The sequence below is a fragment of the Mesoplodon bidens genome, assembly GCF_964165515.1.
Source record: "Mesoplodon bidens genome assembly, chromosome: 11".
In the NCBI taxonomy this organism is placed as follows: domain Eukaryota; kingdom Metazoa; phylum Chordata; class Mammalia; order Artiodactyla; family Ziphiidae; genus Mesoplodon; species Mesoplodon bidens.
This window is the reverse complement of record NC_138167.1, coordinates 45,567,702-45,595,388: the sequence shown is the minus strand read 5'-3', so window position 1 is coordinate 45,595,388 and position 27,687 is coordinate 45,567,702. Positions and strand designations below refer to the sequence as shown.

Genomic DNA, 27,687 nt, shown 5'->3' with positions numbered 1-27,687 from the left:
GACGTCTTTTCCTCCAGCATTTCCTTGGGTGTAGATGTATAAGTAAGAGGAAGCAGGAGAAACCAAATCAGGTGCAAGATGCAGCTGGGAATTGGGAGCTACCTAACGGTAAGTAAAGACTAGAACCTCTGCCCTGGTGGCTCTTTTGACAGTTTAAACAGGGCAAGAAATATGGTAAGTTGATGGAGAAATTAAGATGCTTTAGATGGAAAAGTTGGTTGCAATGATGTGAGAACACTCTTCTCAGACCTTCTGAGTTTCTTGTGTTTTCGCCTTTTTTGTCTCTGACTAAGAGAATTTCAGTGTTGTCCAGCCAATATTTAAAAATAATATAGGCGCTCTTTCCCTGCTTCGCGCGGAGGGGGAAGCTCGGGTGCATTCAAGATTCTTTGGCTCCACCTGTAACCCACCGCCATGGCCGAAGAAGGCATTGCTGCTGGAGGTGTAATGGATGTTAATACTGCTTTGCAAGAGGTGCTGAAGACCACCCTCATCCACGATGGCCTAGCACGTGGAATTCACGAGGCTGCTAAAGCCTTAGACAAGGGCCAAGCCCATCTTTATGTGCTTGCATCGAACTGTAATGAGCCTATGTATGTCAAGTTCGTGGAGGCCCTTTGTGCTGAGCACCAAATCAACCTGATTAAGGTTGATGACAACAAGAAACTGGGGGAATGGGTAGGCCTCTGTAAAACTGACAGAGAGGGAAAACCCTGTAAAGTGGTCGGTTGCGGTTGTATGGTGGTTAAGGACTACGGCAAAGAGTCTCAGGCCAAGGATGTCATCGAGGAGTACTTCAAATGCAAGAAATGATCAAATAAACGAACTGGGCTCTTGGGCTTCCCTGGTGGTGCAGTGGTTGAGAGTCCGCCTGCCGATGCAGGGGACGCGGGTTCGTGCCCCGGTCCGGGAAGATCCCACACGCCGCGGAGCGGCTGGGCCCGTTAGCCATGGCCGCTGAGCCTGCGTGTCCGGAGCCTGTGCTCCGCAACGGGAGAGGCCACAATAGTGAGAGGCCAGCGTACTGCAAAACAAAACAAAACAAAAACTGGGCTCTTGTTCCCCATAAATTAAAAAAATATAATAATATAGGTAAGGTGCCTAGTGGAAAATTTGGGGCTTTTTTTACTTAACTGAAAAGAGAGTCCCACAGATTTTACCATGTCCCCTAACCTCTCCCCACCAAAGTCTAAGAACACTGGTATTAGAGAAGGAAGGATCTAGAGACAAAGTTGGAAGGATAGCCACATTTGGGAGCCACGAAGAGAGGGTGGGAAGCTACAAAAGTTAGGGAAGGACAAAAGCCCAGTCAGCTCCATGGGAGGCAGTAGGTGGTTAAGCGTGTGCACTTTGCAATCAGATACATCTGAGCTGAGAGCTCAGTGTCTCCATTTATTAACTGTGCTTGCTGCATGAACTGGGGCAACTTACATCTCTAAGCCTCAGTCTTCAGTGTTCTCATCTGTAAAATGGGATGATAGAACCTACCTCATAGAGTTGCTGCAAGCCTCCTTGCTTCCCTGTGGGGTGTGTGTGTGTGTGTGTGTGTGTGTGTGTGTGGTCTCTGTCTTTACCCATATTTTGCATTTTCCTGTCCATTTTATGACTCCTTCTAGGCCAAGAATTCTGTGCAGCCCTCAGAAGTTTCTGAGTTCTGTTTTGCTGTTTTTTCTGCTTTCTTTAGAAGAATAATCAGTGTGAGGTGGTGTCCTTGGCTGAAAATCCTCCTTCTAGCTCCTCCCACACCTCTTTGCTGGCCAGGCTGAGAGCAGCGTATCTGCACTTTTCCAAGCAGTGTAGGGAGCAGTAGTGGCTGGGAACCTAGAACCTGGAGCCTGGAGCCAAGTGAGCTAGCCTCCTTTGGGAAGGAGAGACCAAAACAGCCCTGGGAGGGGAGAGCCTATCTGCAGCGCTCCAGAGAGCAGCTGCCTCAGGGCAGCCTAGTTCCTTTTGTAATATGCACAATAGACCAGAAGATGGGGCTCTTGACTCTGAGTCAAGGGCCAGAGGCTCTGACTTTTTCTACATTTGAACTGGAGGAAAGTCAGACCCACTAGAGCTCCCAGGAATCCTCTACCTCCTCATTCTCCCTGCCCTGACCACTCATGCCCACTCTCATGAGAGCACCATGGGAGCTGGCTTTCTAGGGAGTGGGGAATGGAGGACACATCTTCCCTTTGGTTGCCATCCTTGGCCCCTCCTGAATTACCACGTTACCAGAGTCAGTATAAATGACCCCCTGCCTCACGTTTCCCCCTTTAACCCATCTTGCCCCCAGTGGTAGATTTCAGCAGTGGTACCATTTATATAGGACAGTGTTGCATTGTGGCCAAGAACTCTAGAATCAGACAGATTCATCCTTGACTCCTCTCATCAGATGGGACTCTCCTCACCTCCTCAGAGAAGCCCCCCTGACCACCCCATCTAATGTAGCTCTCCCCACCCCCATGCCCATTACTCTATCACATAACTTTGCAATTTACTTCACAGCAGCTCTTATAACCTGTAATTGTCTTGTTTTTTTTTTACTTGTTTTCTGTCTCCCCACTAGACTGTAAGGTTCAAGAGGTCAAGATCTGGGCTTTCCTGGTGGTACCATGGTTGAGAGTCCGCCTGCCGATGCAGGGGATACGGGTTCGTGCCCTGGTCCGGGAAGATCCCACATGCCGTGGAGCGGCTGGGCCCGTGAGCCATGGCTGCTGAGCCTGCGCATCCGGAGCCTGTGCTCCACAACGGGAGAGGCCACAGCAGTGAGAGGCCCGCGTACCGCAAAAAAAAAAAAAAAAAAAAAGAGGTCAAGACCCTGTTTGTTTTATTGCTGTTTCCCTAACACTCAATGCTGAATACATAGATTCTCAGTAAATATGTTCTGAATTAATAAATGATCAAATCCCAGCTTAATGACTGCTTAAACCTGAGAAAGCTGCTAAACTTCTCAGCCTCAGTTTTCTTACCAGTGAAATGGAGAATTAATGGAGAGTTAGGAATATTAAATGACACAGTGCATTTAAACCCTGGGCCTGGTGCATGGAAGTGTTCTTTAAAATTTTCAGCAGTGTCCTACTTTCTATCACATGAGAGAAAAAAAAGTCTGAACTAATTAGCTGGCTCTCTATAATTTGGCCATAGTTTTCTTTACCACAATTTTTACTTCCTACTGCTCTTCTCTATAACTTTCTGCTTTGGTCCAAGTTGTGGCTATCCTGAATGGGTCATGTGCATTCCTATTGTTAAATCTTTGCCCAAGAATTGAGATGCTTGCTCTCCTTACCTTGGCTCGACTGTTTTCAGATTTAGCCCAAACCCATGTCCTCTGTGTCATGTTCCTAAAGTGTCCCAAGTCATAAAGATCATTTTCTCTTCTGAATTTTTAAACTTTGTTGTCTATATTACTCATATGGCTCTTGTTTTACGTTCTATTATCTTGTCATCATATTAACATATATACTATTTCCCTGATTAGACTGTAAGCCCTTTGGAGATATATATTTTATATATATGGATTATGGCCAGCCTCTCTTTTCTTTTAAACCCAAATCAAACTGAATGTGTTACTCATGGGTTTCTAATCTTGCCTTAGATCAGTAGTTCTTCTGTTGTTAAATAATTTGCCTTAGATCATTTCTCGGAAAAGCTGGAAGCATTTCTGTGGAATTATTTCAACAATCATCCTTAGCTCAACTCTGTGCTTGTACTGCCAACCTGAGACCCAGGGAGAAGACCTAAACTGCAGTGAGTCCCTGGAGGGGATCGGATCACTGCTTGCCTGCTTCTCGTTAATACTCTTTAAGCTGGCCACTATCTCGAGGATTAACAAGTAATTTTAGAAGGCCCTTCCCCCTCACCCTCAGTTCCTTCCTTCTGCAACCCCAAGGGGTGGTTCCCCAGAATTTAAAAATCAACACCCAAGGAACAAAATCACGATAGACAAAACCGACACTTTCTCAGTTTTCAAGGGGCAGGTGCATCCACAAATAGAACCACGAAATTTTCAATCTCTAGCAAGCAGTCGGAAGGACCTTCAAACCCAGAGGCCCCTGAAGGGAGGGAGGCGGTTTCCATGGCAACCGGGCCCCGGAGCGGCTGGCACCCCCGGCTCCCTCCTCCTCCTCCTGGTAGTCCAGGGTACCGCCGGACAGCGTCCTCCGGTGCTCCGCGCCCTGATTGGCCGCAAAGGCCGCGCGTTGATTGGCTGCGGCGAGGCCTCACGGGCCGGCGGCTATGGAGGAGACGGCGGCGGCTGATGGTTGACTGCTGGCTCCAGGGTAGGGGTCGCCGCTCGGGCGATCTCCTCAAACCCGACCAGAGTGCGTGGACTGCTGACGTTCGGCCTGGAGCCCGCGGGCGAGACCTAGTTGGGCTTCGCCATGCGGGCCGGGAGTAACGAGCCGGACGGCGTCCTGAGCTATCAGGTAGGGCCCCGCCTCCCGCCCCTCCCCGGGGCTCAGCCTCCTCATCCTCTGCCCACCCTCCTTTCTCTGCCCCCGAGTCGGGGCTCCGCAGGCCACTCCCTGAGAGCGAGGGGAGGCAAGCTCGGGACACCAGGGGGCGCTCCGGGAGGTCGGGGATCGGGCCCGGGCTGCGAATGGATGACCTTGGGCCAAAAAGGGGAGCCGCATCCTTTGCGTGGCCGGCTGAGGAGCCCTGACGGCCCGCGGCCGGTGACCTCTGTTCTCCTCGGATCCTCCTTACTGGGAAAGAAGCTGGCTTCTGGCCTTGCCGTGTCCTGCTGGAACGTGGGAGAAAGGGTAGCCAGGGACCTTGCTCTGGTGAGGCATGTCTCCTCTTTGTGTTTTTATTTCTGGGGGTTTCTGGTTCCTCACTGGCTCAGAGGAAGAGCTGGAAAAGACTTGAGGCTGAGACCAAACCCTAAACCTTGTCAGTGTGGTCAGCTTTATGACTCCCTCCATCCCGTTGCACAGCCAGCTGTCAAGTTCTAGACAGGGAAGTGGAAATGGGCTGGGGAAGTGTTAAGGGGTCAGGAACAGGTGTTTATTGAAAGGAATGAGGAAACTAGGTTTAAGTAACTGATAACCCAACTGTTGGGGTGGCTAATGTAAGGTAAAGCATTGGACTAGGGGTCAGAGACTGTAGGTTCAAATCCTACATCTGCCTCGCACAGGCTTTGTGACCTTGAGTAAGTCACTTGCCTCTTTGAACCACAGTTTCCCCATCTAGCAAAATGGGAATGATAATATCGGCTTTGCTTACCTCACAGGGTGATTTTGAGGACGAAATGAGGTGCTGTTTGTGAAAGAGCTCTGTAAAATGATGTTTATTGTGTGGCAACCAGTATAGGAGTGGGAGCTCATTGGATTCTCACTCTCCCCTTTCCTGTGCCCATCACGTGACGATGTGCTTACTGCTCTGGAAAGAGGTGTTGAAGGGAGGTCAAGTCTGAAGTGGAGGGCTGTGAAGAGAATGATGGACCTTTTCAGAAGGATGACAGGTCTTGAAACAAGGGCCATGTTGACGTCAGGATGGTTTCTGTAAAGAGGCAGAGAGAACTTGAGTTTGTAGCAAAATGGGTATCACTGACTCACTCCTCTTCTTCCTGGTAATAGTTTACTACTAGATGATCCCATTGAGTGTGTCTGTGTGTGTGTGTGTCTGTGTGTGTGTGAATAACCATTTTAATCAGTCACACAAATAAATGTATTATTTATAAACTGTGATGCGTGCTTAGAAAGGAAGATATGCAGTACTGTGAGTGTATATCACAATGGTTCCAGCTTTGGTCTCAGATCACAGATTGTGCTAAGGAAGAAAATTTGGGCAAAGATCTAAAGAATAAGTGTCAACGGAGGGAAGAGGGAGATCAAAGGGCTTTGGAGACGAAGAACAGCAGAGGAGGCACATCTGGTTAGAAGACCTGAAAGAAGGCCATTGTGGATGGAGCCATAGGGAGCAATGAGGGGAATGGTGTGAGATGTACTCTGGGGTCATAACATACAGAGAGAGAGAGAAAGAGAGAGGAGCCAGAGAGAGAATGAGAGCTAATGAGATCATGATTACATTCTCCTCCTGAAAGATTTCTCTGGCTGCAGCAGGGAGAACAGGCTGGAACGAATGTGAGGAGACAGTGTCCTTAACATGCAGAATGTGTTCCTGTTGTATTGTCAAGATCATAATAACCCCCAGGCTTCTGTTAGTGCTCTGTGAAAACGATAATTCCTGAGTGCTTCTGGGATAGGACAGAAAATAATTATCTCTTTTGTATCTAGTTCATGAAACTTTTGTGGGCAGTGGGGTGACGAGAGAGCAAAGAATAGAGTGGAAACAGCAGGACCTCGTAAAGGCTGAGTCAGGTGATGGGCAAATGGGTACTTGAGATATAGGGTGGAAAAGAAACAAGTATAGAAGGAGGAAAGGAAATGGGGGTGACTTGGGGGAGACACAGTCAATCGATTGAAAATTACCAACTAAGCCAACTGAGCTGTGTGGAAGGGAGCAGGCGTTGCAAAGTGACCAGACTGTGTAACTTGGTGTAAACTGAGATTCCAGGCATCGCATCTAAATAACCTAAGTCTAGGCTGTTTTCTCTGGTTTGGACTACTGTGCTGGCTCCTAACAGTTTCCTTCTGCTCTTCCTTCTACAGTCCACTTGCCCCATGGCAGCCAGGGAGAGCTTTTTTTTTTTTTTTTTTTGGCTGTGTTGGGTCTTTGTTGCTAAGTGCAGGCTTTCTCTACTTGCGGCGAGCGGGGGCTACTCTTTGTTGCAGTGCGTGGCTTCTCATTGCGGTAGCTTCTCTTGTTGCAGGGCATGGGCTCTAGGTGCAGGGGCTTCCATAGTTGCAGCACATGGGCTCAGTAGTTGTGGCATGCAAGCCCTAGAGCATGCAGGCTTCAGTAGTTGTGGCTCACGGGCTCTAGAGCGCAGGCTCATTAGTTGTGGCACAAGGGCTTTAGTTGCTTCACGGCATGTGGGATCCTCTCAGACCAGGGGTTGAACCCGTGTCCCCTGCATTGGCAGGCGGATTCTTAACCATTGAGCCACCAGGGAAGTCCCAGAGAGAGCTTTTTTTTAAAACAATTAATCAATTAATTAATTAATTTTTGGTTGCGTTGGGTCTTCATTGCTGCCTGCGGGCTTTCTCTAGTTGCGGTGAGCAGGGACTGCTCTTCCTTGCAGTGTGTGGGCTTCTCATTGGGGTGGCTTCTCTTGTTGTGGAGCACGGGCTCTAGGTGCGTAGGCTCAGTAGTTGTGGTTTGCGGGCTCTAGAGCGCAGGCTCAGTGGTTATGGCACATGGGCTTAGTTGCTCTGCGGCATGTGGGATCTTCCCGGACCAAGGGTCGGATCCATGTCCCCTGCACTGGCAGGCAGATTCTTAACCACTGCGCCACCAGGGAAGTCCCCCAGAAAGAGCTTTTAAAAACACAAATCAGATGTCATACCCTATCTGGAAACCCTTCAGTGGCTTCCCAGTGCACTTTAGAATAAAATCCAAACTCCCTATTGTGGCCTACCAAGCTTCGTTGTGACCTGGGCCTTGCCCACCCTCCCTGACGACCTCTCCTCCACTCTCTCACCACGCACCCCTGCACTGGCTGTCTTTCCATTCCTTCAATATGACCAGCTCCTTCACACCTCAAGAGCGTGTTCTTGTTATTCCTGTGGACATTCTTCTACCTGGGCCTTCTCGTGACTCAACTCAGATGCCCCCTCCTCAGGGTGGCTTTCCTTGGCCTCGACTCGCAGTTAATCTCGTTCATATGATTCTGCTTTCTTTTCTTAATAGTATATATAACTTATCTGGAGTGTTCTTGTTTTGATTTCTTGATTACTGTCTTTTCAAATAGAAGCTTCATGAGGGCAGGGACTGGGTTGAAAATCTTGTCATCTGCACAGTGCCTGGTATAAAACCTGTGCTCAGTTGCTGAGTGAATGAACAACTCTCTTGTATCCAAAGTCAATGTACTTTTCTTTAAGGTGCTCCTGGTCTCGTCAGTATCAGCCCAGAGCCTCAGATGGCCATTGCTTTATTACACAAAAGCTCCCCTTTCTCTGCTGCTGTGCCTTTGCTCAGGTATTCTAGCTGGAAAACTTTTCCCCTCCTCTCCACCTAGAACATTCCATTTGAATCTTTAACGTCTGGCTCCACGTCACCATCAGAATTTATCACTCAGTCTTTTTTTGCTCACAACCACCACCACGTGCTATAACTTCTTCCATCCCTTACTTGTGGAATCTACATGTTTATCGCTGCTGCTAACCTGCCAGCTCCCTTTCATGTTGTTGGTTATGTAAGTTAACTTGTATTGAGTGCTTGCCATGTGCCAGGTATGCTGCCAAGTGCTTTCCATGCATTGTCTCCTTTAATTCTCTCAATAACCCTGAAACTTACATGCCCTTATTATGCTTATTTTCCAAATGAGGAAACCAAGATGTAGAGTGGTTAAGTAACTTCTAAGAAGTGGCAGAGCTGGCCGTCTCTAAAGAAGTGTCCTTAATCACTCTACATTACCGTGGCTTGTGTCTCTGACACCTAGACCAGTGACTGATTAAAAATGAGCACTTAAACGTGTCTGGGAATATACATGTGGCAAGGTGTACAAAGGATGTATTAGAGTGGGAAGAGCTGGAATGAAGGAGGCCAGCTCGGCGGCTGTTGGTGGAGTTTAGGATGAATTAATGAAGGCCTGCATTATTGAATTTTTTTTTTCTCGGTATGCGGGCCTCTCACTGTTGTGGCCTCTCCCGTTGGGGAGCACAGGCTCTGGACGCGCAGGCTCAGCGGCCATGGCTCACGGCCCCGGCTGCTCCGTGGCATGTGGGATCTTCCCGGACCGGGGCACGAACCTGCGTCCCCTGCATCGGCAGGCGGACTCTCAACCACTGCGCCACCAGGGAAGCCCTGCATTATTGAATTTTGATGAGATCTCTGGAGGTGGTTATTGCAATTTTAGGAGTCAGTGAGCTCTTAAAAGGGATAGTAAGAGTGGAAGAAGATCAGAAAGCTTGAGGGAGAGCTCCTAGTTTGGACTGGAACTAGGGACAACTTGTAGCTTCAAAATTCTCTGATCAGCACTTTCAGGACTGAGCAGAAAGAAGTTTTGGAAGAGAAGGCTGGAGAGGTTGAACCCAGAAGCACTTGAGCCAGGTGGTGCTGGGAACCGCAGGGAGGTTCAGAGAGGGTGCAAGTGGAGGGCGGAGAGGGGAGTAAGTGAATTTGGGCAATTACCAAGGCTTTTAGGTGAATCAGGCCAACTCAGAACGGGAAATTTTGAAGAAATCTTCAGAATAACAAATCCTGGTGAATGGCTGATAACTGGGAAGCTTGGTGGATGGGAAGAGAGTCACACTTTATGTTTTAAAGTAGACCTGAAAAACTCTCGGATGCTAGTGCTCAGTGGCCCTGGCACGTGTTTGTGCTCAATAAATATTTGCTGAGTGAATGAATGGCTCTGTAGTGAGCGGATAACTTTTCTGAGGGTCATGGTCAGTTCATGGAAAGCAGTCAGTATGTATTTGCTGAATGTTACTGAACAAAAGTATCAACCATAGCAGCTTCTCCTCTTACTGCCTCGCAATGTACAATCCATACGCCTCCAGCCCCTCCCCACGCACTAGGTGTTCCTTTCTTGTGTGGGAACTGGGGAACAGGTGAGCATTCTCTTTATCTGGCCTCACCAGCTCTGCTGGGGAGCTTCAGTAGGAGAGGTGTGGACTTTCCTGCCAAGCAGAGAATTGAGGCAGGCTGGGGGGACAATTCAGTTTGCAAATTTACTTCCTTCTGAACTTGTAGATAATTGTCTTAGTTCATGGTTTGCCTTGGCAGGGTAGACAGGGCTCTCAGTTAAGCCTGCCACAGTGGTAATCAGGACACAGACAAGCAATGTGTTCTAAATCTGCTGCTAGGTAACAGCAGCAAATCTGAGATAATGGAGAGGTTGGTTGTTTCCTGTAAGGTAGTAACAAGTTCACTCTGGTTTTGCTAGTTAGAAAGCCATTAATGTATGTATGAGTGTCTATTGCTGCCCTAACAAATGACCACAAATTTACTGGCTTCAAGCAACACAAATTGATTATCTTACAGTTCTGTAGTTCAGAAGTTCAGCACAAGTCTCACTGCGCTAAAATCAACGTGTTGGATGGGGCTGTTTCTTTCTGGAGCTTCTAGGGGAGAATCTGTTTCCTTAACTTCTTCAGCTTCGTGAGGCTGCCTGCATTCCTTGGCGCACAGTTCCCTTCCTCCACAGTCAAAACCAGCAACACAGCATCTCTCAGACACTGCTTTTGTCCTCAAACCTCGTCCTCCAGCTGCACTCTTCTGCCTCCCTCTTCCACTTCTAGGGATCCTTGTGATTACATTGATCCCACTGGATAATCAGATAATGTCCTTATTTTAAGGTCCACTGATTAGCAACCCTGTTTCCATCTGCACCCTTAATTCCCCATTGCCGTGTAAGGTAACGTATTCATAGGTTCCAGGGCTTAAGATGTGCAAGTCCTTTGGGGGCCATTATTCTGCCAACCACGATGTGCTAACTAGTAAGTTGTATGGAACAGGAGTGACTCCAAGTGGGGTTCCATAAAAAAATCACTGAGAAGCCAGAGCCACTTTGGAATTTTAGTCCCCTAGCAGGCTGCTGAAGAATCAGAATAGGAAGCTCGTGGGTGTTCAGGAGCTCACGGCCACTGAGAGGGGGTCTAGAACAGCTGCATACATCCTCATGGAACCCCTTTTTCTTGCTCTAGGTTGTCTGCATTCATTGAGGAAGTCAAATTGAGGGCATTAGAGAGTTGGGGATCTGTGGGTCAGATTCAGGGGGTCAGAATTCATGGGCTTTCTGGATGAAGAGGGAGTTGGAAGTGAATAAGGAGATGGAGAAGTATTGGAATTCTGGTCAGTAAAGGCAGTGTGAAGTACAAGGATTTAAGAAGGTAATAATATGACGATCTTGAGCTGTTTTCACTGTGGACATTAATCCGTGATTAGGTGACCAGAGCTCTCTAAAATGACCAGGTTCTTTGCTTTTGGCAATGTTAGTGTATGATGTTAATGCATTGTAGTATGTAATGTTAATACAGAGAGACTTGAGCTGACGTTCCTCCTATCTCACTTAACTCTTGTGAGATCTTACTTAGCCTTGATTTAGGACTGTTGTGTGGATTAAGTGAGGTAAGATGTGTAAAGCACAATGCTAGGTATACAGTAAGTGCTCAGTAAATATTTGTTCCCAGTACTAATTGTGGTGACTCAATTTGTTGATTAGAAACCCTGGAAGTCACTTCTGTATTTGTTGATTTAAAAGTGATTGTGTATCAGAACTCAATAAATACTTGACTCGTTGTTGTTATTGTTGGGTGGGTGGGGTAGGAGGGTGTTACCTGAAAACATTGGATTAAAGATGAAAGGGGGGGGGACTTCCTTGGTGGCGCAGTGGTTAAGAACCCGCCTGCCAGTGCAGGGGACACGGGTTCGAGCCCTGGTCCGGGAAGATCCCACATGTCGTGGAGCAACTAAGCCCGTGCGCCACTACTGAGCCTGCGCTCTAGAGCCCGCCTGCCGCAACTGCTGAAGCCCGCGCACCTAGAGCCCGTGCTCCGCAACAAGAGAAGCCGCCGCAATGAGAAGCCCCTGAACCGCAGCTGAGAGTAGCCCCCGCTCGCCGCAACTAGACAAAGCCCACGCGCAGTAACGAAGACCCAAAGCAGCCAAAAAAAAAATTAAGATGAAAGGGGCTTTGGAGGTGAAAGAGTCTGAGACTGATTGCAGGAAGGGAGGCTGAGCTGAGTCTGGCAGTACTACCACCCTGCAGGTTCAGAGTGGAGCCGCAGCGAGGGGTGAGGGAGAGGGCTCAAGGTGGGCTCCACTGCCTGCTGCTTCCCCCTCGCCTGCAGCCTCTGTGTCTGCTTCAAGGATCTGGGGCCATTATGTAAGACTCAGCCCCACCCGTGCCTTTTAACTTGTCCATTAACTGTAAGTGAGAATCTGGTCTGCTACTCAGCTATAATTCATTCATTTGTCGAGGCTTATAACAGTGCTTTCTTTCTCATGATGTGCTTTGCAATTTCAATGTTTTAATGCGTATTTAACCCTCTCAGTTCTTTTTATCTTACTTAGTCCTTTGGGTAGGCACCCAAGTCAATTCACATTTACATAGTGGGTCATTCTCATGAGCCAGTAAGACATACAGAAACAGGGTCTTTTCTCTAGTTCATCCTTCTTTCCCTTTCTCTTTCCCTCCCTCCCTCCTTTCCTTTTTCTCCTAAACTTACACAGTGTGGTTCTCATGATTCTAATATTTTCTGAGTCACAAGCTCCCCTGAGAATCTGATGAAAGTTATGGACCCTCTCCCAAGAAAAATGCACCCTCACACATAATCCTCTGAAGCCCATTCATAGGAACCCTGGAAATCCATGGTTAAGAAATCCTCTCAGCCATAAATAATGACGGTATCAGAGGAAGTAATAATCAACTGGCGAGTAATCTGCAGCAGGCACAGACCAATGAGACTTGATGTTCCTTTCTTTTCATTTTTTATGATTTTAAGCAAACTTTAATATATTTGAAATTTATGGAACATTTTAAGCATATACCAAAGTAGAGAGACTTGAAGTACCCCATGACCTGGCTCCAACAATGAACAAACAACCTGTCTTGTTTCATTTATGGGTCTACCCATTCTCCAGATCCCAGACATCATATAATTAAGTATGTATCACTTAAGATTAAGGGCCCTTTTTAAAAAAAAAATGACATAATCGCCATATCACAATACAGGCATACCTTGGAGATATTGCAGGTTCAATTCCAGACCACCACAATAAAGTGAATATTGCAATAAAGCAAGTTGCACAAATTTGCTGGTTTCTCAGTACATATAAAAGCTATGTTTATACTATACTGTAATGTATTAAGTGTGCAATAGCATTATATCTAAAAATGTACATACCTTAATTAAAAAATACTTTATTGCTAAAAAATGCTAACCATCATCTGAGCCTTTAGCAAGTCATAATCTTTTTGCTGGTGAAGGATCTTGCCTTGATGCTGACGCCTACTGATGGATCAGGATGGTGGCTGCTGAAGGCTGGGCTGGCTGTTGCAATTTCTTAAAGTAAGACAACAATGAGGTTTGCCACATCCATTTACTCTTCTTTCCACGAATGATTTCTCTGTAGCCTGCAATGCTGTTTGATAGCATTTTACACACAGTAGAACTTCATTCAAAATTGGAGTCAGGGGCTTCCCTGGTGGTGCAGTGGTTGAGAGTCCGCCTGCCGATGAAGGGGATGCGGGTTTGTGCCCCAGTCCGGGAGGATCCCACACGCCGCAGAGCGGCTGGGCCCGTGAGCCACGGCAGCTGAGCCTGCGTGTCCGGAGCCTGTGCTCCGCAACGGGAGAGGCCACAACAGTGAGAGGACCACGTACCGCCAAAAAAAAAAAAAAAAATTGGAGTCAGTCCTCTCAAGCCCTGCCACTGCTTTATCAACTAAGTTCATGTAATATTCTAAATCCTTTGTTGTCATTTCAGCAATCTTCATAGCATCTTCACCAGGAGTAGATTCCATCTCAAGAAACCACTTTCTTTGCTCATCCATAAGAAGCAACTCTTCATCTGTTCAAGTTTCATGGTGAGATTGCAGCAATTCAGTCCCATCTTCAGGCTCCACTTCTAATTCTAGTTCTCTTGCTCTTTCCACCACATCTGCAGCTACTTCCTCTTCTGAAGTCTTGAACCCCTCAAAGTCATCCATGAGGGTTGGAATCATCTTCCTTCCAAGTCCTGTTAATGTTGATATTTTGACCTCTACCCAAGAATCAAGAATGTTCTTAATGGCATCTAGAATGGTGAATCCTTTCCAGAAGGTTTTCTATTTACTTTGCCTCTACCCATCAGAGGATTCACTATGACAGCTACAGTCTTATGAAATGTATTTCTTAAATAATAATACTTGAAATTCAAAATGACTCCTTGATCCATGGGCTGCAGAATGAATGTTGTGTTAGCAGGCATGAAAACAACATGAATCTCATTGTACATCTCCATCAGAGCTCTTGGGTGACCAGGGGCATTGTCAATGAGCAGTAATATTTTGAAAGGAATCCTTTTTTCTGAGCAGTAGATTTCAACAGTGGGCTTAAAATATGCAGTAAACCATGTTGTCAACATATGTGCTGTCATCCAGGCTTTGTTGTTTCATTGATAGAACACAGGCAGAATAGACTTAGCATAATTCTGAAGGGCCCTAGGATTTTGGGGATGGCAAATGAGCATTGGCTTCAACTTAAAGTCACCAGCTTCATTAGCCCTTAACAAGAGTCAGCCTGTCCTTTGCAGTTTTGATGCCAGGCATTGACATCCTCTCTAGCTATGAGAGTCCTAGATGGCATCTTCTTCCAATAGAAGGCTGTTTTGTCTACACTGAAAATCTGTTCTTTAGTGTAGCCACCTTCATCGATTATCTGAGATAGCTAGATCTTCTGGATAACTTGCTGCAGCTTCTGTATCAGCAGTTGCTGCTTCACCTTGCACATTTATGTTATAGAGACGGCTTCTTTCCTTAAACCTCATGAACCAAGCCCTGCTAGCTTCAAACTTTTCTTCTGCAGCTTCTACACCTCTCTCAGCTTTCATAGAATTGAAGAGAGTTAGGACATTGCTCTGGATTACATTTTGGCTTAAGGGAATGTTGTGACTAGTTTAATCTTCTATCCAGAATACTAAAACTTTCTCCACATCACAGTAAGGCTGTTTTGCTTTATCATAGGTGTGTTCACTGGAGTAGCACTTTTAATTTCCTTCAAGAACTTTTCCTTTGCATTCACAATTTGGCTAACTGTTTGGTGTAAGAGGCCTAGCTTTTGGCATATCTCGGCTTTCAACATGCCTTCCTCACTAAGCTTAATCATTTCTGGCTTTTGACTTAAAGTGAGAGGCGTATAACTCTTCCTTTCACTTGAACACTTAGAGGCCATTGTAGGGTTATTAACTGGCCTAATTTCAATATCGTTGTATCTGAGGAAATACGGAGGCCTGAAGAGAGGGAGAGAGATGGGGAACTGCTCGTCAGAACACAGACAACATTTATCGATTAAGTTTGCTGTCTTAAATGGGCATGGTATGTGGTGCCCCAGAACAATTACAATAGTAGTATCAAAGATCACTGATCACAGATCACCATAACAATATAATAATGAAAAAGTCTGAAATATTGCAAATGACCAAAATGTGACACAGAGGCATGAAGGGAGCAAATGATGTTGGAAAATGTTGCCAATAGTCTCGCTTCATGTAGGGTTGCCACAGACCTTCAATTTGTAAAAAATACAATATCTGTGAAGTGCAATAAAGTGAAGCACAATAAAATGATGTACTCCTGTATTATTATTTTACTTAAAAATTGACAGTAATTCTTTAATATTATATACCCATCCAGTTGATTAAATTTCTGTTAGCACCTTATAGTTTTTTAAAATAGTTGGCTTATTTGAACCAGGATCCAATCGAGGGCCACACATTCACATTCAAGCCTGACCTTTCAAATGCTCTGGCTGATAGTGTTTGACAATGGCTCTGTTTTCTTTGGCAGGACAAAGAAAGTGGACGAACATTTATTCAGTGACGTTAGACTGTGATTAACCAATCTAAACTAGGGAAACAAACAAGTTGATTTTCAACCTGAATATTTTAGATGATTGACCTTGCTCTTTATATTTTATAGTCTTAGAGTCAAGTAATCAGTCATCCCTCCCTCTGCACCACAGCCCCACTCCAGACTCCTGCTGTGTTCTATGCTGTGTGAGGTGTCTGTGGACAGTACTAAGTGTTGTAATTAATTGGTCCCTGCCCTCCAGATATTACAAACCTGTGGGGAAGCCAACATGAAAAATTACTCATATATATGTATATAGGTAATACATATATGTGAAGTTTTATGAGGAGAAATATATGATCATATGAGAAAGAGTTAAAAAAACTAATAAATATTTACTCATCAAAATGTATTGGATACCCACCACATACTGGACATTGTACTAGGTGCTAGGTACATAGTGGTGAACATAAGACACAGTACCTGCCCTCCTGTAACTTACAGGAGCACAGGCTACTTACAGTGGTAAGCTACTGTATTAGGCTCTGGGAGAACAAAAAGATGAAAATATGTGACTCCTGCTGTCAGGAAATTCACAGATAACAAATAAGTCTAAAATAAAGGTAAGTTTTTTCCACCTAAAAGTTATTCTTCAGAAAGGACTTGACTTATTTTATGAGAGTCTTTACAACTTAGCTGGAAGTGAAACTGACATGCTCTGGGAAATTGACTCAAAGCATCTATGGTAATGAGGAAAACATTGATGTTAAAGATGCATCTGAAGATTTTGAATAACATTACTTTATAAAATGTGAGAAAAGTAGTATTTCTAAGTTAACATTATTTTATGTATCTGTAATCGTTTGTAAATATTTCAGTATGAATACTAAAAGATAAGGATTCTTTAAAAAATAAGCATAGTACCACCTAAAGGGAAAATAATTTCTTTAATATCATAAAAGATAAAAATTTCTGATTGTCTCAAATGTCATAACTTTAAAAATTATTTTATAAATAGCTAAAAATTATTTTAGTTAGTTTAAATCAGTATTCAAATTAAGTCCACATATTGAGATTGGTTTGTTGTCTCTTTTAACCTATTGGTTTTGCCTTCCTCTCTCTTTCTCTTCTTGCAATTATTTATTTTAAAAAAGATGGTGGGGAGAGGATTTGTTGTATAGCTATAGAGTTTTCCATAGTCTGGATTTTGCTGATTATATTCCTGTGGTATTTTTTTCCCACTGAACTCTGTTTCTTTGTATTTTCAGTAAATTGGTATTTGGATTTAGACAGGGACAATTTATTTGGTGAGATTACTTCATGGGTGGTGATAAGGTCTCCCATTAGGAGGCAAACAGTGTCTGGTTGTCTTTCTTTTTGTGATATTAGTGGCCTTGAAAATCAATGCAGTCCATTAGGGATTGCAAAATGGCGATGTTCTAATTCTAACATTCCTTCTTCATTTATTCTTTTCTATAATAAGAAACTTCTCTCATCTACTCTATGGTACCACTCTACGGTACAATTTAAATAGGAAAGCCGGGATAAATTTTTACCATTTTGCAAAATAATGAGTTGGTTTGCTAGTATTATCCTCCAATGTTGACCAATTAGCTAATTTTTAAAGTGACATGGTGAACTCATGGATTTAAACATAGTTGATATATTCAGTCTGTTACCATTATTACCCTTACTGATGTTCTTTGAGTGTCTTTTAAGAGAAAATGGCATTTTAAGAGACCACAATCTAGGTGCTAATGATACTTATTACTATTGGCTGATCATTTTTTTTTTTTTTTTTTTTGCTGTACACGGGCCTCTCACTGTTGTGGCCTCTCCCGTTGCGGAGCACACGCTCCGGACGCGCAGGCTCAACGGCCATGGCTCATGGGCCCAGCCACTCCGCGGCATGTGGGATCTTCCCAGACCGGGGCACGAACCCGTGTCCCCTGCATCGGCAGGAGGACTCTCAACCACTGCGCCACCAGGGAAGCCCGGCTGATCATTTTTTCTAGGCCTTTAGTCTGGACGGAGCTAGGAAATATAAATTTACAAATTTTAAAGTATTTAAAGATATATCATTGTTGATACTTCCAGTGCTTCCAATTCAAATTCAGGACTATGTGTCCTGCAACTGTATCTGTTTTCATACCTTCTGAGAACCCCAGGTCTCAATCGCACTGAGAGTGCCAGAGAAAGTTCACATAATCACTCATATATTTTATCTCACAATACACAACAGTCTCAGAAATTAACACCAACACTACAACCAACAGTATGACAACTAAAAAGCAGTTTAAGATCTTTTCAAATTCTTTTTGTCCTTAGGATATATGTCACTAAGAACGTTGTCAGTTATAACTTTATGGTATAAAGTTACTTGGAATAAGTTCTCTTGGAATAGTTATGCCATCAGTTTGGCACTTGTTTTCATTTTGTTTTTGATTTGTGGGAATTGCTTTTTAAAATGTAAAATTGTTTTTTAAAAAAATTAATTAAATTAATTTTGTTTTAAAATTATGTTAAAAATGTGCAAAATGTTATCTTCAAAGAAATTTAGTTTCTATCCTTATCTTCTTTACCCCATTCCCTCCTCTGTAGGTAACTATTTAAAAACACTTCTACGGCTCATTCTTCCTTTGTATGTTTTTAAGTGTAAGCAGATGTTTTTGTTCCAACACCCTTTCTTAGATAAAAGTTAGCAAATTAAACAGTTTCCTCCACCTTGCTTTTTATTTATCTTTTTAATTTTTTTTATTATTATTATTATTTTTTGCGGTACGCGGGCCTCTCACTGTTGTGGCCTCTCCCGCTGCGGAGCACAGGCTCCGGACGTGCAGGCCCAGTGGCCATGGCCCACGGGCCCAGCCGCTCTGCGGCACGTGGGATCCTCCCGGACCGGGGCACAAACCCACATCCCCTGCATCAGGAGGCAGACTCCCAACCACTGCGCCACCAGGGAAGCCCCATCTTTTTTATTTTTTTAAAGATACGAGTTTGTATTAAAATTACAAAAATGTAACATTATTAAGGTATGATTCATGCAAAGTGCCATGTTTCTGAACTAAAATAAATGGATAAGGATGGAACCTAACAAGTATTAGACATGTAATTCAATACTTAAGACAATTACAAGTGATTCAGATTTAGTTTAATTTTTAAAAAAGATCATGAAATCCTCTTGCAAGACTCTTCAAAATGACTTCTACAGAACAAAACGATAGAGAGAAAACATTTCAATAAAACATTTAACAACCACATTGCTCAAGTATTAAGGACAGATCTAGAAAGTAATACATATTGATTTACTTTGCATCTTGTAATTACCTCTGGTATTAGTAATTCTTACTATCATGGAACCTCTCCCACAATAAGCATACATCACAAACATTTTCTACAAATTTCACAAGTTCACAGCCCTCCTGAGAGCCTGTCCATGGACTTCATTTTCAAAAGTGGTACGATTTCCAGAAATTGACTCATTTTCTCATATACATCCTAGAAATGCCACCTTCTCACTATCTTCCATTTATTTTGTGACCAAATCAATGTTACCAGTTAAAAACTACCTAGAATACCAACGAGCACTAACATATCTGGCTTGAAAACATTTTTGGATGTTGCTTCCTACCTTTTAAGTATAAAAAAGGCATTTCAATAAAAAACAAATATACAATGAAGTCATCTTCCTTTGTGTAAAGAAATATGAATGAACTGTGCATTAATATTTAAAAGCAAAGTAGTTCACTGCCAAAACTTTAAATGTCTCAAGAGTACAACAAATTCTGAACACACTAAGATCATGTTGCTGCTTCAATATTCTTGGGAATGGTGAGGGGTTAGTTGTTCTATGGTTTAGGATCAGTTTCCACGCTTGTTTCTTGAGCTGCTTCTACCTTTAAGAGTTTTTCATCATTTTCCAGTATTGGCTTAAGTTCATGGACGATACTAAGAAGAGCGTAAAACTGTTTCCTTCTCAATTCCAGCGTATCTTCAACACTTTCTTTAATACGTGAAAGATGCGCTAATTCTTTTACCAGAGCCTCTAGTTTCTTTAATGTCTTACGCCTGTCTGGATGACGGTGGATCACTTTTGCCAATGCATCATATTCTTGGTGATATTTTCGCATTCGTTTTGCTTGAAGAATTTGCTTTTTGCACTCAGCAATTTTTTTACGTGCTCCATCAATGCTACATTCTATTTCTTTGTAAATTTTTTCATAATTTTTCACTTCTCTGAGATTCATATCATATACCAGCAAAGTTTTGCCCATTGAAAGTTCACACTGGGACAGTGTGATCAGCATACGTTGGTACTGGCTGTATTCCTCTTCCTGGGATCCAGAGTTGCACCATTTAATGAAACTTTTCACTAGCAGATTAATTCTCCGATCATCTCCAGCGCCATCTCCATCAATTAGGAGACGCTTCCGTATGATTTCGTCGTCAGTCACGGGCCCCATGGCTTGGGCGGCGGCAGCGGCACAAGCTGAGGCTGCGGTTGGCGGCGATGGAAGTCAAACTCCCACAATGCAGCCGGGTAAACAGCTATGGAGACGGCGGCGCGTGCGGCCGTCCGTTCTGCCGCCGCCTAGCGGCGGCGGCCCTGCGCTCCCCGAACTGCCCGGGGGCGGCCGCTGCACCTTGCTTTTCAAACTTAATATTATATCTTGGAGATTATTCCATGGTAGTAATAATATATAATTTGAAAGATGCCTATAAAACTAAATTCATAAATAAAATACTGTAAATTGACATTTGACTATTTTACCTACTTCCCTAAAAGTTTGGCCTCGAAAACTGTTCTTGAATCTTTTCATTGGGAAAATGGATTGCTTTATGTTCAGGGTTGCCTTATTTGGGAGCATAGGTGGGCAACTATAAAACAGTAAAATTAGAACCGGAAGCTGGAAATTTGAGCAGGATCTACAAGGATGGTGAGGATTTGGTGTGCTGGAGAGTTGGGGAAGGACCTGCTAGATGACCAGACAGTGTGGAATGTGTATGGTGCCTACAGGATCAGAGAGCCTGGCTAGAGCTGCAGGTTTGGTAAAGGAAATTGATTGTCAAGGAAATAATTATTTGAAATAATTCAGGATCTGGTGAGGGTCTTGATAAGGTAGATGCCATTATCTTTGTTCTTTTAACAAAGATTTATTGAGCACCTATTTTGTGAAAAGTCTGCAGGGTGCTGGGGAAACGGGAAGAAAGATATGGTCCCTCCCTTAAGGAGCAGAGACATTTCATTACTAAAGAGAAATACAGTGTGCTGTGGGGGCATACTAATGGGAGGTAGTCAGGGAAGCCTTCTAAGGAAGTGCATTTAGGCTGCGATCTATGGGATGATGAACAAGTGTTAGCTGCTGGTGATGGACGTGGGAGTAGCAGGGAGAGGGTGATAGTTCTAGGCCGAGGGGCAGCCCTCAGGGAAGAAAATGAGTGTGGTTCCATAACTGAAAAAGTGTCCTCTATGTTTGAAAGGGCTGGACAGTGGAGGATACAGAGGATGAGAGATGAGGGTGAATTCGAGAGAAATTGCAAACGAGGACTTGATAAGAAAAAGGAACTGTTTCCTGGAAGGCATATGATAGGCACTCAATACATGGAATGGATGAATAAATAAGTTTGAGATTTCAAATGTACACTAAGAAGTGATGGAGTCATGGGTAGGAGTAAATAAATGGGCACAGGGTACTAGTTTGGAAGGCAGATTAGTTGGGTTTTAGACACATGGATCTTGAGGCGTGACATTCTGACGGTTTGTCAAATACTGATCCTCACAGCTTCAGGCTACTGTTGAAATTGTAAGGCTCAAGCGTGGGAAACAAAAGATAGAGTGCTTTTCCTTGGGAATTATGGTTAGAAGAAGGAGATGAGACTTAGGATGGGACAGAGGAGCAGGGTGGAGAAGTTCAAGGACAGAGTGGTAAACAGAGGTCAAGGACACCAGCTTGTACTAAATGAGACAATGTGGTTGACACCACTTGCAAAATGCCAAGATGTTATATAGACGTATGGGTGGAGTGGGGAGGGGTGGGAAAGGCACAGGATCTGAAGTCACAAGACCTGGACTCAGTCCTCGCTCTGCCTTTTACCATATTTCAGACCTTGGGCAGTAATTACTTAAAGTTTTCTGAGTATCGGGCTGCTTATTTATGAAGTGAGAAAGAATGGCTGCCATGTTTGCATCTCAGAGATATTGTGAGATTGAAATTAAAAATAACTGTAAACTTGGGCTTCCCTGGTGGCGCAGTGGTTGAGAGTCCGCCTGCCGATGCAGGGGACACGGGTTCGTGCCCCGGTCCAGGAAGATCCCACATGCGGCGGAGCGGCTAGGCCCGTGAGCCATGGCCGCTGAGCCTGCGCATCGGAACCTGTGCTCCGCAACGGGAGAGGCCACAACAGTGAGAGGCCCAGGTACCGCAAAAAAAAAAAAAAAAAAAAAAAAAGTTAAAAAAAAAATATCTGTAAACCATTGGGTTTTCCCCCTCAGTGTTGCATAAAGGGTGTGGCATACACACGGTACTTGAGTGTTGTTTGTTTTTTTTGGGGGGGGCGCGCAGCATGCGGGATCTTAGTTCCCTGACCAGGGGTCAAACCCATGCCCCCTGCAGTGGAAGCCTGGAACCCTAACCACTGGATCGCCAGGGAATTCACTTGAATGAGTGTTTGAATGAATGTATGGGTATTACTGTGGCTACTAATTTATGTTTCAACAGAGACCAGATGAAGAAGCTGTGGTGGATCAGGGTGGGACCAGTACAATTCTCAACATCCACTATGAGAAAGAAGAGTTGGAAGGTGAGCACTGCTGTTCTATGTACCGAGGGAAATCAGCAAGAGGCAGCCTGGTGTGGGAGGAGCAGCTTTACCATCAGGAGACCTGGGTTGGAGTCCTAACTCTTCTTCACTAGCTGTGAGACCTTGGGAAAATATCACTTAATTTCACTTAGCCTCATTTTCCTCATCTGTTAAATAAAAGTAGGGATAATAATACCTGTCTCACTGTTAGGATCTAGTAGACAGACAGCTTGTGAGACAGTACTTTCAGCACAGTAAAGTCCAATATAAATATTAATAAATGACCTATTCCTTGAGAATGTGAAGCACTCAGATCAGTTTATTTATTTATTTATTTATTTATTTTTGCGGTACGCGGGCCTCTCACTGTTGTGGCCTCTCCCGTTGCGGAGCACAGGCTCTGGACGCGCAGGCTCAGTGGCCATGGCTCACGGGCCCAGCCGCTCCGTGGTATGTGGGGTCTTCCCGGACCGGGGCACGAACCCGTGTCCCCTGCATCGGCAGGTGGGCTCTCAACCACTGCGCCACCAGGGAAGACCTCAGATCAGTTTATTGATTCTTGACAACTGCTTGGAAATATAGATACAAATTTATACAAAAGAAAATAAAATACAAATAGTTTTAAAAACTCAGTTTGGCCATAAAACCCTGTTTTTACCCCATTTCCAATGTATGCTCTTCCCATTCTAACTATACCCATTTCTGCCTGGTATTTTCATCTAAACAAGAAAAGGGAAAACACACACGCACCTATAACATATTTGCTGAGAGTTCACAGCATAGAGTTGTATAAAAACCCACTGAAGTGGAAGGGAAGGAAGAGGCCTGTTAATTGACCTGCTCTATCTAGTTTACCGTATCAAGGCTCTTCTTCCTTTCTCTCCTCTCCCACCCCCACTCCCCCATGACCCTTCTGTGCTGTCCTTCTGCTTTCCTTTTTCCCACGGAGCCTAGTTTCCTGGTAATGATGGCAATGCTCAGTTTTATTAAAGAAAGGCTCGCGTCCACTATAGCTTGAACGGGAACCCACATTTGGCTCAAAAGCCTTTGCGCAATCTCTGCAGCATCTCCTGCAACGTTGAAGACTATGATACAGTACCTTTCTAATGACTGAGACAGCACGTGATGTGTTCTCTCTGTACTGCTTGTTCCTGTGCTGGGTTTTTTTTCCCATCAAAGTTGTACGGTCTCCAGAGAAAACTTGTCCTTTGGATGGGAGAGCCAAAGCTGTAGAGGCTGACTCATCCTCTGGGTCTGTTACCGTGAGAACTTATGTGGGTGGCTCTGTGGAGGTCAGTGGAGTTCAGACATATCAAGGTCAAGCTTTCGAAGTTATTTTGACCAGATGGAAGAGGAGCCAGTGTGGGTTTCAGCAGTTGGGAGAAAGGGGAAGAAGGAAGGGTGTGGAGGTGGGAGGCTAACCTTTGTTGAATGACCCTTGTGTGACAGGCATTTGATTAGGCACTTTGTACAAGTTGTCTTTTCAATCTTCACAGCAACCCAGGCAGGTAGGCATCATCCCTATTTTACGTGATGGGGAAACTGCTCAGGGTCATCTAGCCTAACAGCAGGTGAGGCTGGGATGGAATTCTGCTCTTTCCACTCTGCCACACTGCCTGCAAGGGAGGACGGTACCCAGCGTTAACCACCCAGCCTCAGCTCCTTGCTCCATCATATGAACATTTTTATGTGTTGCCCCACCCTGATAATCCTATTGCCTCCCTACCATCTCACTGTACTGTGGGGGTACTTTTACTTTTAGTTTAGTTGTCTGGGCCCACTAGACCTTTGCCCTCAGCAAAGAGGTAACCATTTATGAACACTCTTATCTACTTGGGAGTAATAATAAGCCTGGGCAAACACTCTTGGATCCCGAGGACTGGGTTCCATCACAGAGGTCAGTTGAGTAATTAGCAGTAGGAGCATCTTCTCAATATGACATCATCTATTCCTTACAAAGTATCCATTTTCCTGTAAAAGAAGGCCGTCTGTGATGATGGCGTTGCTAGGGGAAAACGGTCCTTTATACATAGACCTTTTGGAAAACTAGAATCTTATTTATGTGAGCACTTAAAAAAAAAAAAAAAGCACTACAGGCAATGGGGGACAAATAGTGCCCACTCCTCAGGCCTGATGTGGTTCTCAAGTAGCTCCGGAGAGGAGAAGAGGAAGTTGGGATTTGCTGTAGGATCGGCTATGCTGTGGGCCCCACCCTGACTCACTCCGAGGGCAGCCCTAGGGCTCAGTGAGGCTGCACTCAGGGAAGTGCTGTCTCTGGAAGGCGTGGAATAAAATCAGTCCCACTCTGATGGAAGACAAGTAAAGTGTTCTAACTGTGTTCGAATTTGCCATGTGTGCCATGATACAAGGTTCTGCGGCTGCAGATAAAGCTCTGGGTCTTCCTTCCCCTTTGTTCTATACCCTCTACACCACGTGACATAAACCATTTTGAGAACTACTTCTGAGATGTAGTCTCTGGACATTGTTAGAGACTTGTAAACGTGTTTTTTTTTTTGCAAAAATTAACTCCATCAGCAGGAGAAGGTGCATTAAACCATAACATGGCTTTTTTTATATACATGGGAAGAGTCGAAAGCAAACAGTAGGACAGATTTCCGAAGAGAAACTCACAAAGAGCAATAATAGTCCATGATTGCTTCAGCGGACTCTCCCAGTCCCAAAACACCACCGAGCAGTGGCTTTAATTAGAGGAATGGCTTTTTCTGTCTTTTCTGGCAGATCATTATTCCTGATTAACTACTAGACTAATGAATCCTAGAGTAAGTTTGGTACCTTCTAATAAGTTTTTAACAGAGGTAAGAGCCATTTGGCCTTAGTTATAAGTTGAAAAAAAAAGGCTTGCATGTGCTCCACATGTTAGACTCGCCCCGCGGTTACTGACTTTGTGTCAACCTGAAGCCCAGGGGATGGGACACCCGTCCGTGTGAGCTGATGAGTTCTGTGCGCATGCTTGATAAACAGTGTGCTTGGAATGTACTCCGCCTCGGAAGGCCCGGGTTCCATCTGCAGGGTGGGCTCCCCCTGTGATTTCTGTCCTGCTCTGCAAGGTTCCATCCCAGTTCACTAATGATTGCTCTCTGTACGTGTGTACATACTTAGTTTAAAAATAAATTCTAAAATTACATCTTCTAATAAGTTTTTACTGAATGAATACTTGTATTTGCACACAGTCCCCAGAGAGTAGGTTTGACAATAACTAGAAAAAAGACTGGAAAGAAGGCAGAATTTAGGGGAGTAGGTAGGTAGATGAGGGGGATGAAGACTGTGTGGGTAGGAGAGCAGTTGAAAGGCCAGCAAAGTGACCACAGGATTGGTTTAGTAAAGTCATTGGGCTGCAGAATCCCGTTAGATGGACTGGATTTTATTGGTGCTGTATTCATTTCCCAGTGTCTATTTGTTTGTCTTCTTCTTTGATTTCACTCAGAATATCCAAGTCCCTGCTTCCAAGTCTCCAGCCTAGAAACTGATGCCTAGTTTTCTGATAACCACTCAGTCATTCTTAGCTCTGTGTCCTGCTGGGGCTTGTTTTCATTTTTGCCTGTCTCTCTGGTGTTTTCAAAAGGCAGGTGCTGTGGTTGGCTAATGTTTGTGGGAACTGATTGGACCAAAAAAATTTCTTAGAGAAGGAAAAGTCTTCCTTGGTAACTCTTTCCAAAGTCCCCTTATCCAGGAACTCTTCCTGGAATAAGCTCTCCATCCTCAGGCTGGCTAGGACCTTCTCAATCATCCCATGCCCTGGTGAGTATTTCATCCACTCGAAACACATTCACTTTGGTTACATGTTCCTGTTGTGACCCCCTTCAGATCAGAGGCCTTCTTAGTTCAGGTTGTGTACTCCTGAGGGGATCCTAAGGGGTTATGTTCCTGGTGGAGGCACCTAGGAGGTATTCCATTTTCTGAATATTTGTGGAGCGATGACCATGTGGAAGATACCAAGCTTTGTTATGTGAGGGATTCCAGGAGGAAGAAGGTCTGACCTGGGACTTTGAGGAGCTTGCAGATGAATAGCGGGAGAAAGACTGATAGATGCCTAACTTTAATGCAAGGCACAAGATAAGTTCATAAGAGAATGCTAGCCAAGGACTCAGGGTTTACAGGAAGGAGGCAGCACCTCTGATCAGGGGGATCAGCAAGAATACCAAGAAGGAAGGTGCATTTGCGATGAATCTTGAAGGAGTGAGGCAAGTCAGCGTCCGGAAAGCATTGGTACATCTGTGGAAGAGCAGTTTGGTTTAGGTGGAGGAGAGTGTGAGGTGAGGGTGGGAGCATCACCTGAGGCCATGAGGAGGAGACAGAGTCAAAACCAGGCTGTTGGGCTTCCCTGGTGGCGCAGTGGTTGAGAGCCCGCCTGCCAACGCAGGGGACGTGGGTTCGAGCCCTGGTCCGGGAAGATCCCACATGCTGCGGAGCATCTGGGCCTGTGTGCCACAGCTACTGAGCCTGTGCTGTAGAGCACGTGAGCCACAACTACTGAGCCCACGTGCCACAGCTACGGAAGCCCGTGTGCCTAGAGCCCGTGCTCTGCAGCAGGAGAGGCCACCGCAATAAGCCCGCACACCACAACGAAGAGTAGCTCCCACTTGCTGCAACTAGAGAAAGCCCGCGAGCAGCAGTGAAGACCCAGTGCAGCCAAAAATAAATAAATAAAATAAATAAATTTATTTAAAAAAAACCCACCAGGCTGTTCTGTTGTTGGTGTAGATGCAGAAGGTGTACATCTCTAGATATTTTCCCCCCAGAACATTTATTTGGTGGGAGCATGTGTGCGATTTCCACTTTGATCTCTCTTGAGATGATCACTCAGTTCTTTTAGAGAGCTTTCCCTTTGTTTCCCTGTTGAATGTATAATTTGTTCTAGAGGAAGAAAAAACTAGAAAGGAGGCTGGGGCCTGAGCTTGCTGGAGCATGAAGGGTCCCGACTGTAAGAGTGAGCCGTGATCAGAGCAGTGCTTCCGGAGGGTTTGTTTGTAGGATCGAATTGGTGGGGGAGGCAGGAAGGAGGCCCCTGCTGTTGTCCAAGTGGGAGGAGAGAAAGACTTGACATCTCTAATCTATGGGATGGAGTGCTGAGGGGCAAGGTGGAAATCCAAGGTAATGCTGAGATTTCAAGCCTGGAAAGTTGAGAGAATGCCATGAACAGAAACATAGAAGTGAGTATGAGTCTGATTTGAGATGGAGGCTGCTGAGTTTCCTTTGGAACATATTGAGTCACTGGAGGTAAAGATTTGGGGATCATTTGCAGAAGTAAACTTTGAAATCAGGAGAGCAAATATCACTAAAAAGAGAGAAGAAAGGGACCAAGGACAGAAATCTGGGGAA

General features: G+C 44.7%; 3 protein-coding genes across 7 annotated transcripts in view; 2 read left to right on the top strand and 1 right to left on the bottom strand.

Annotated features, from left to right (window-relative positions):
• The first annotated feature begins 387 nt into the window (after nucleotides 1-387).
• Nucleotides 388-905, top strand: LOC308625211 (small ribosomal subunit protein eS12-like). Its single transcript, XM_081249149.1, has one exon. It carries the CDS (start codon nucleotides 415-417, stop codon nucleotides 811-813), a length of 399 nt encoding a protein of 132 aa, XP_081105275.1. The 5' UTR covers nucleotides 388-414; the 3' UTR covers nucleotides 814-905.
• A 3,418-nt stretch (nucleotides 906-4,323) lies between these two features.
• SLC4A8 (solute carrier family 4 member 8) overlaps nucleotides 4,324-27,687 on the top strand; it is a 79,760-nt gene continuing 56,396 nt past the window's right edge. For 3 of the 5 annotated variants that reach the window (XM_081249679.1, XM_081249678.1, XM_081249677.1), the window contains exons 1-2: nucleotides 4,324-4,412; nucleotides 22,266-22,347. In XM_081249679.1, coding sequence (XP_081105805.1) covers nucleotides 4,368-4,412; nucleotides 22,266-22,347 — 127 coding nt within the window. In that variant the 5' untranslated portion in view covers nucleotides 4,324-4,367. The remainder of the gene's footprint in view (nucleotides 4,413-22,265; nucleotides 22,348-27,687) is intronic. The other 2 variants (XM_081249676.1, XM_081249675.1) reach the window with 1 other exon arrangement.
• On the bottom strand, nucleotides 19,395-20,017 carry LOC308625369 (THO complex subunit 7 homolog; the record flags this gene model as incomplete). The annotated part of the gene is made up of 1 exon (XM_081249483.1): nucleotides 19,395-20,017. Exon 1 carries the CDS (start codon nucleotides 20,007-20,009, stop codon nucleotides 19,395-19,397), a length of 615 nt encoding a protein of 204 aa, XP_081105609.1. The 5' UTR covers nucleotides 20,010-20,017.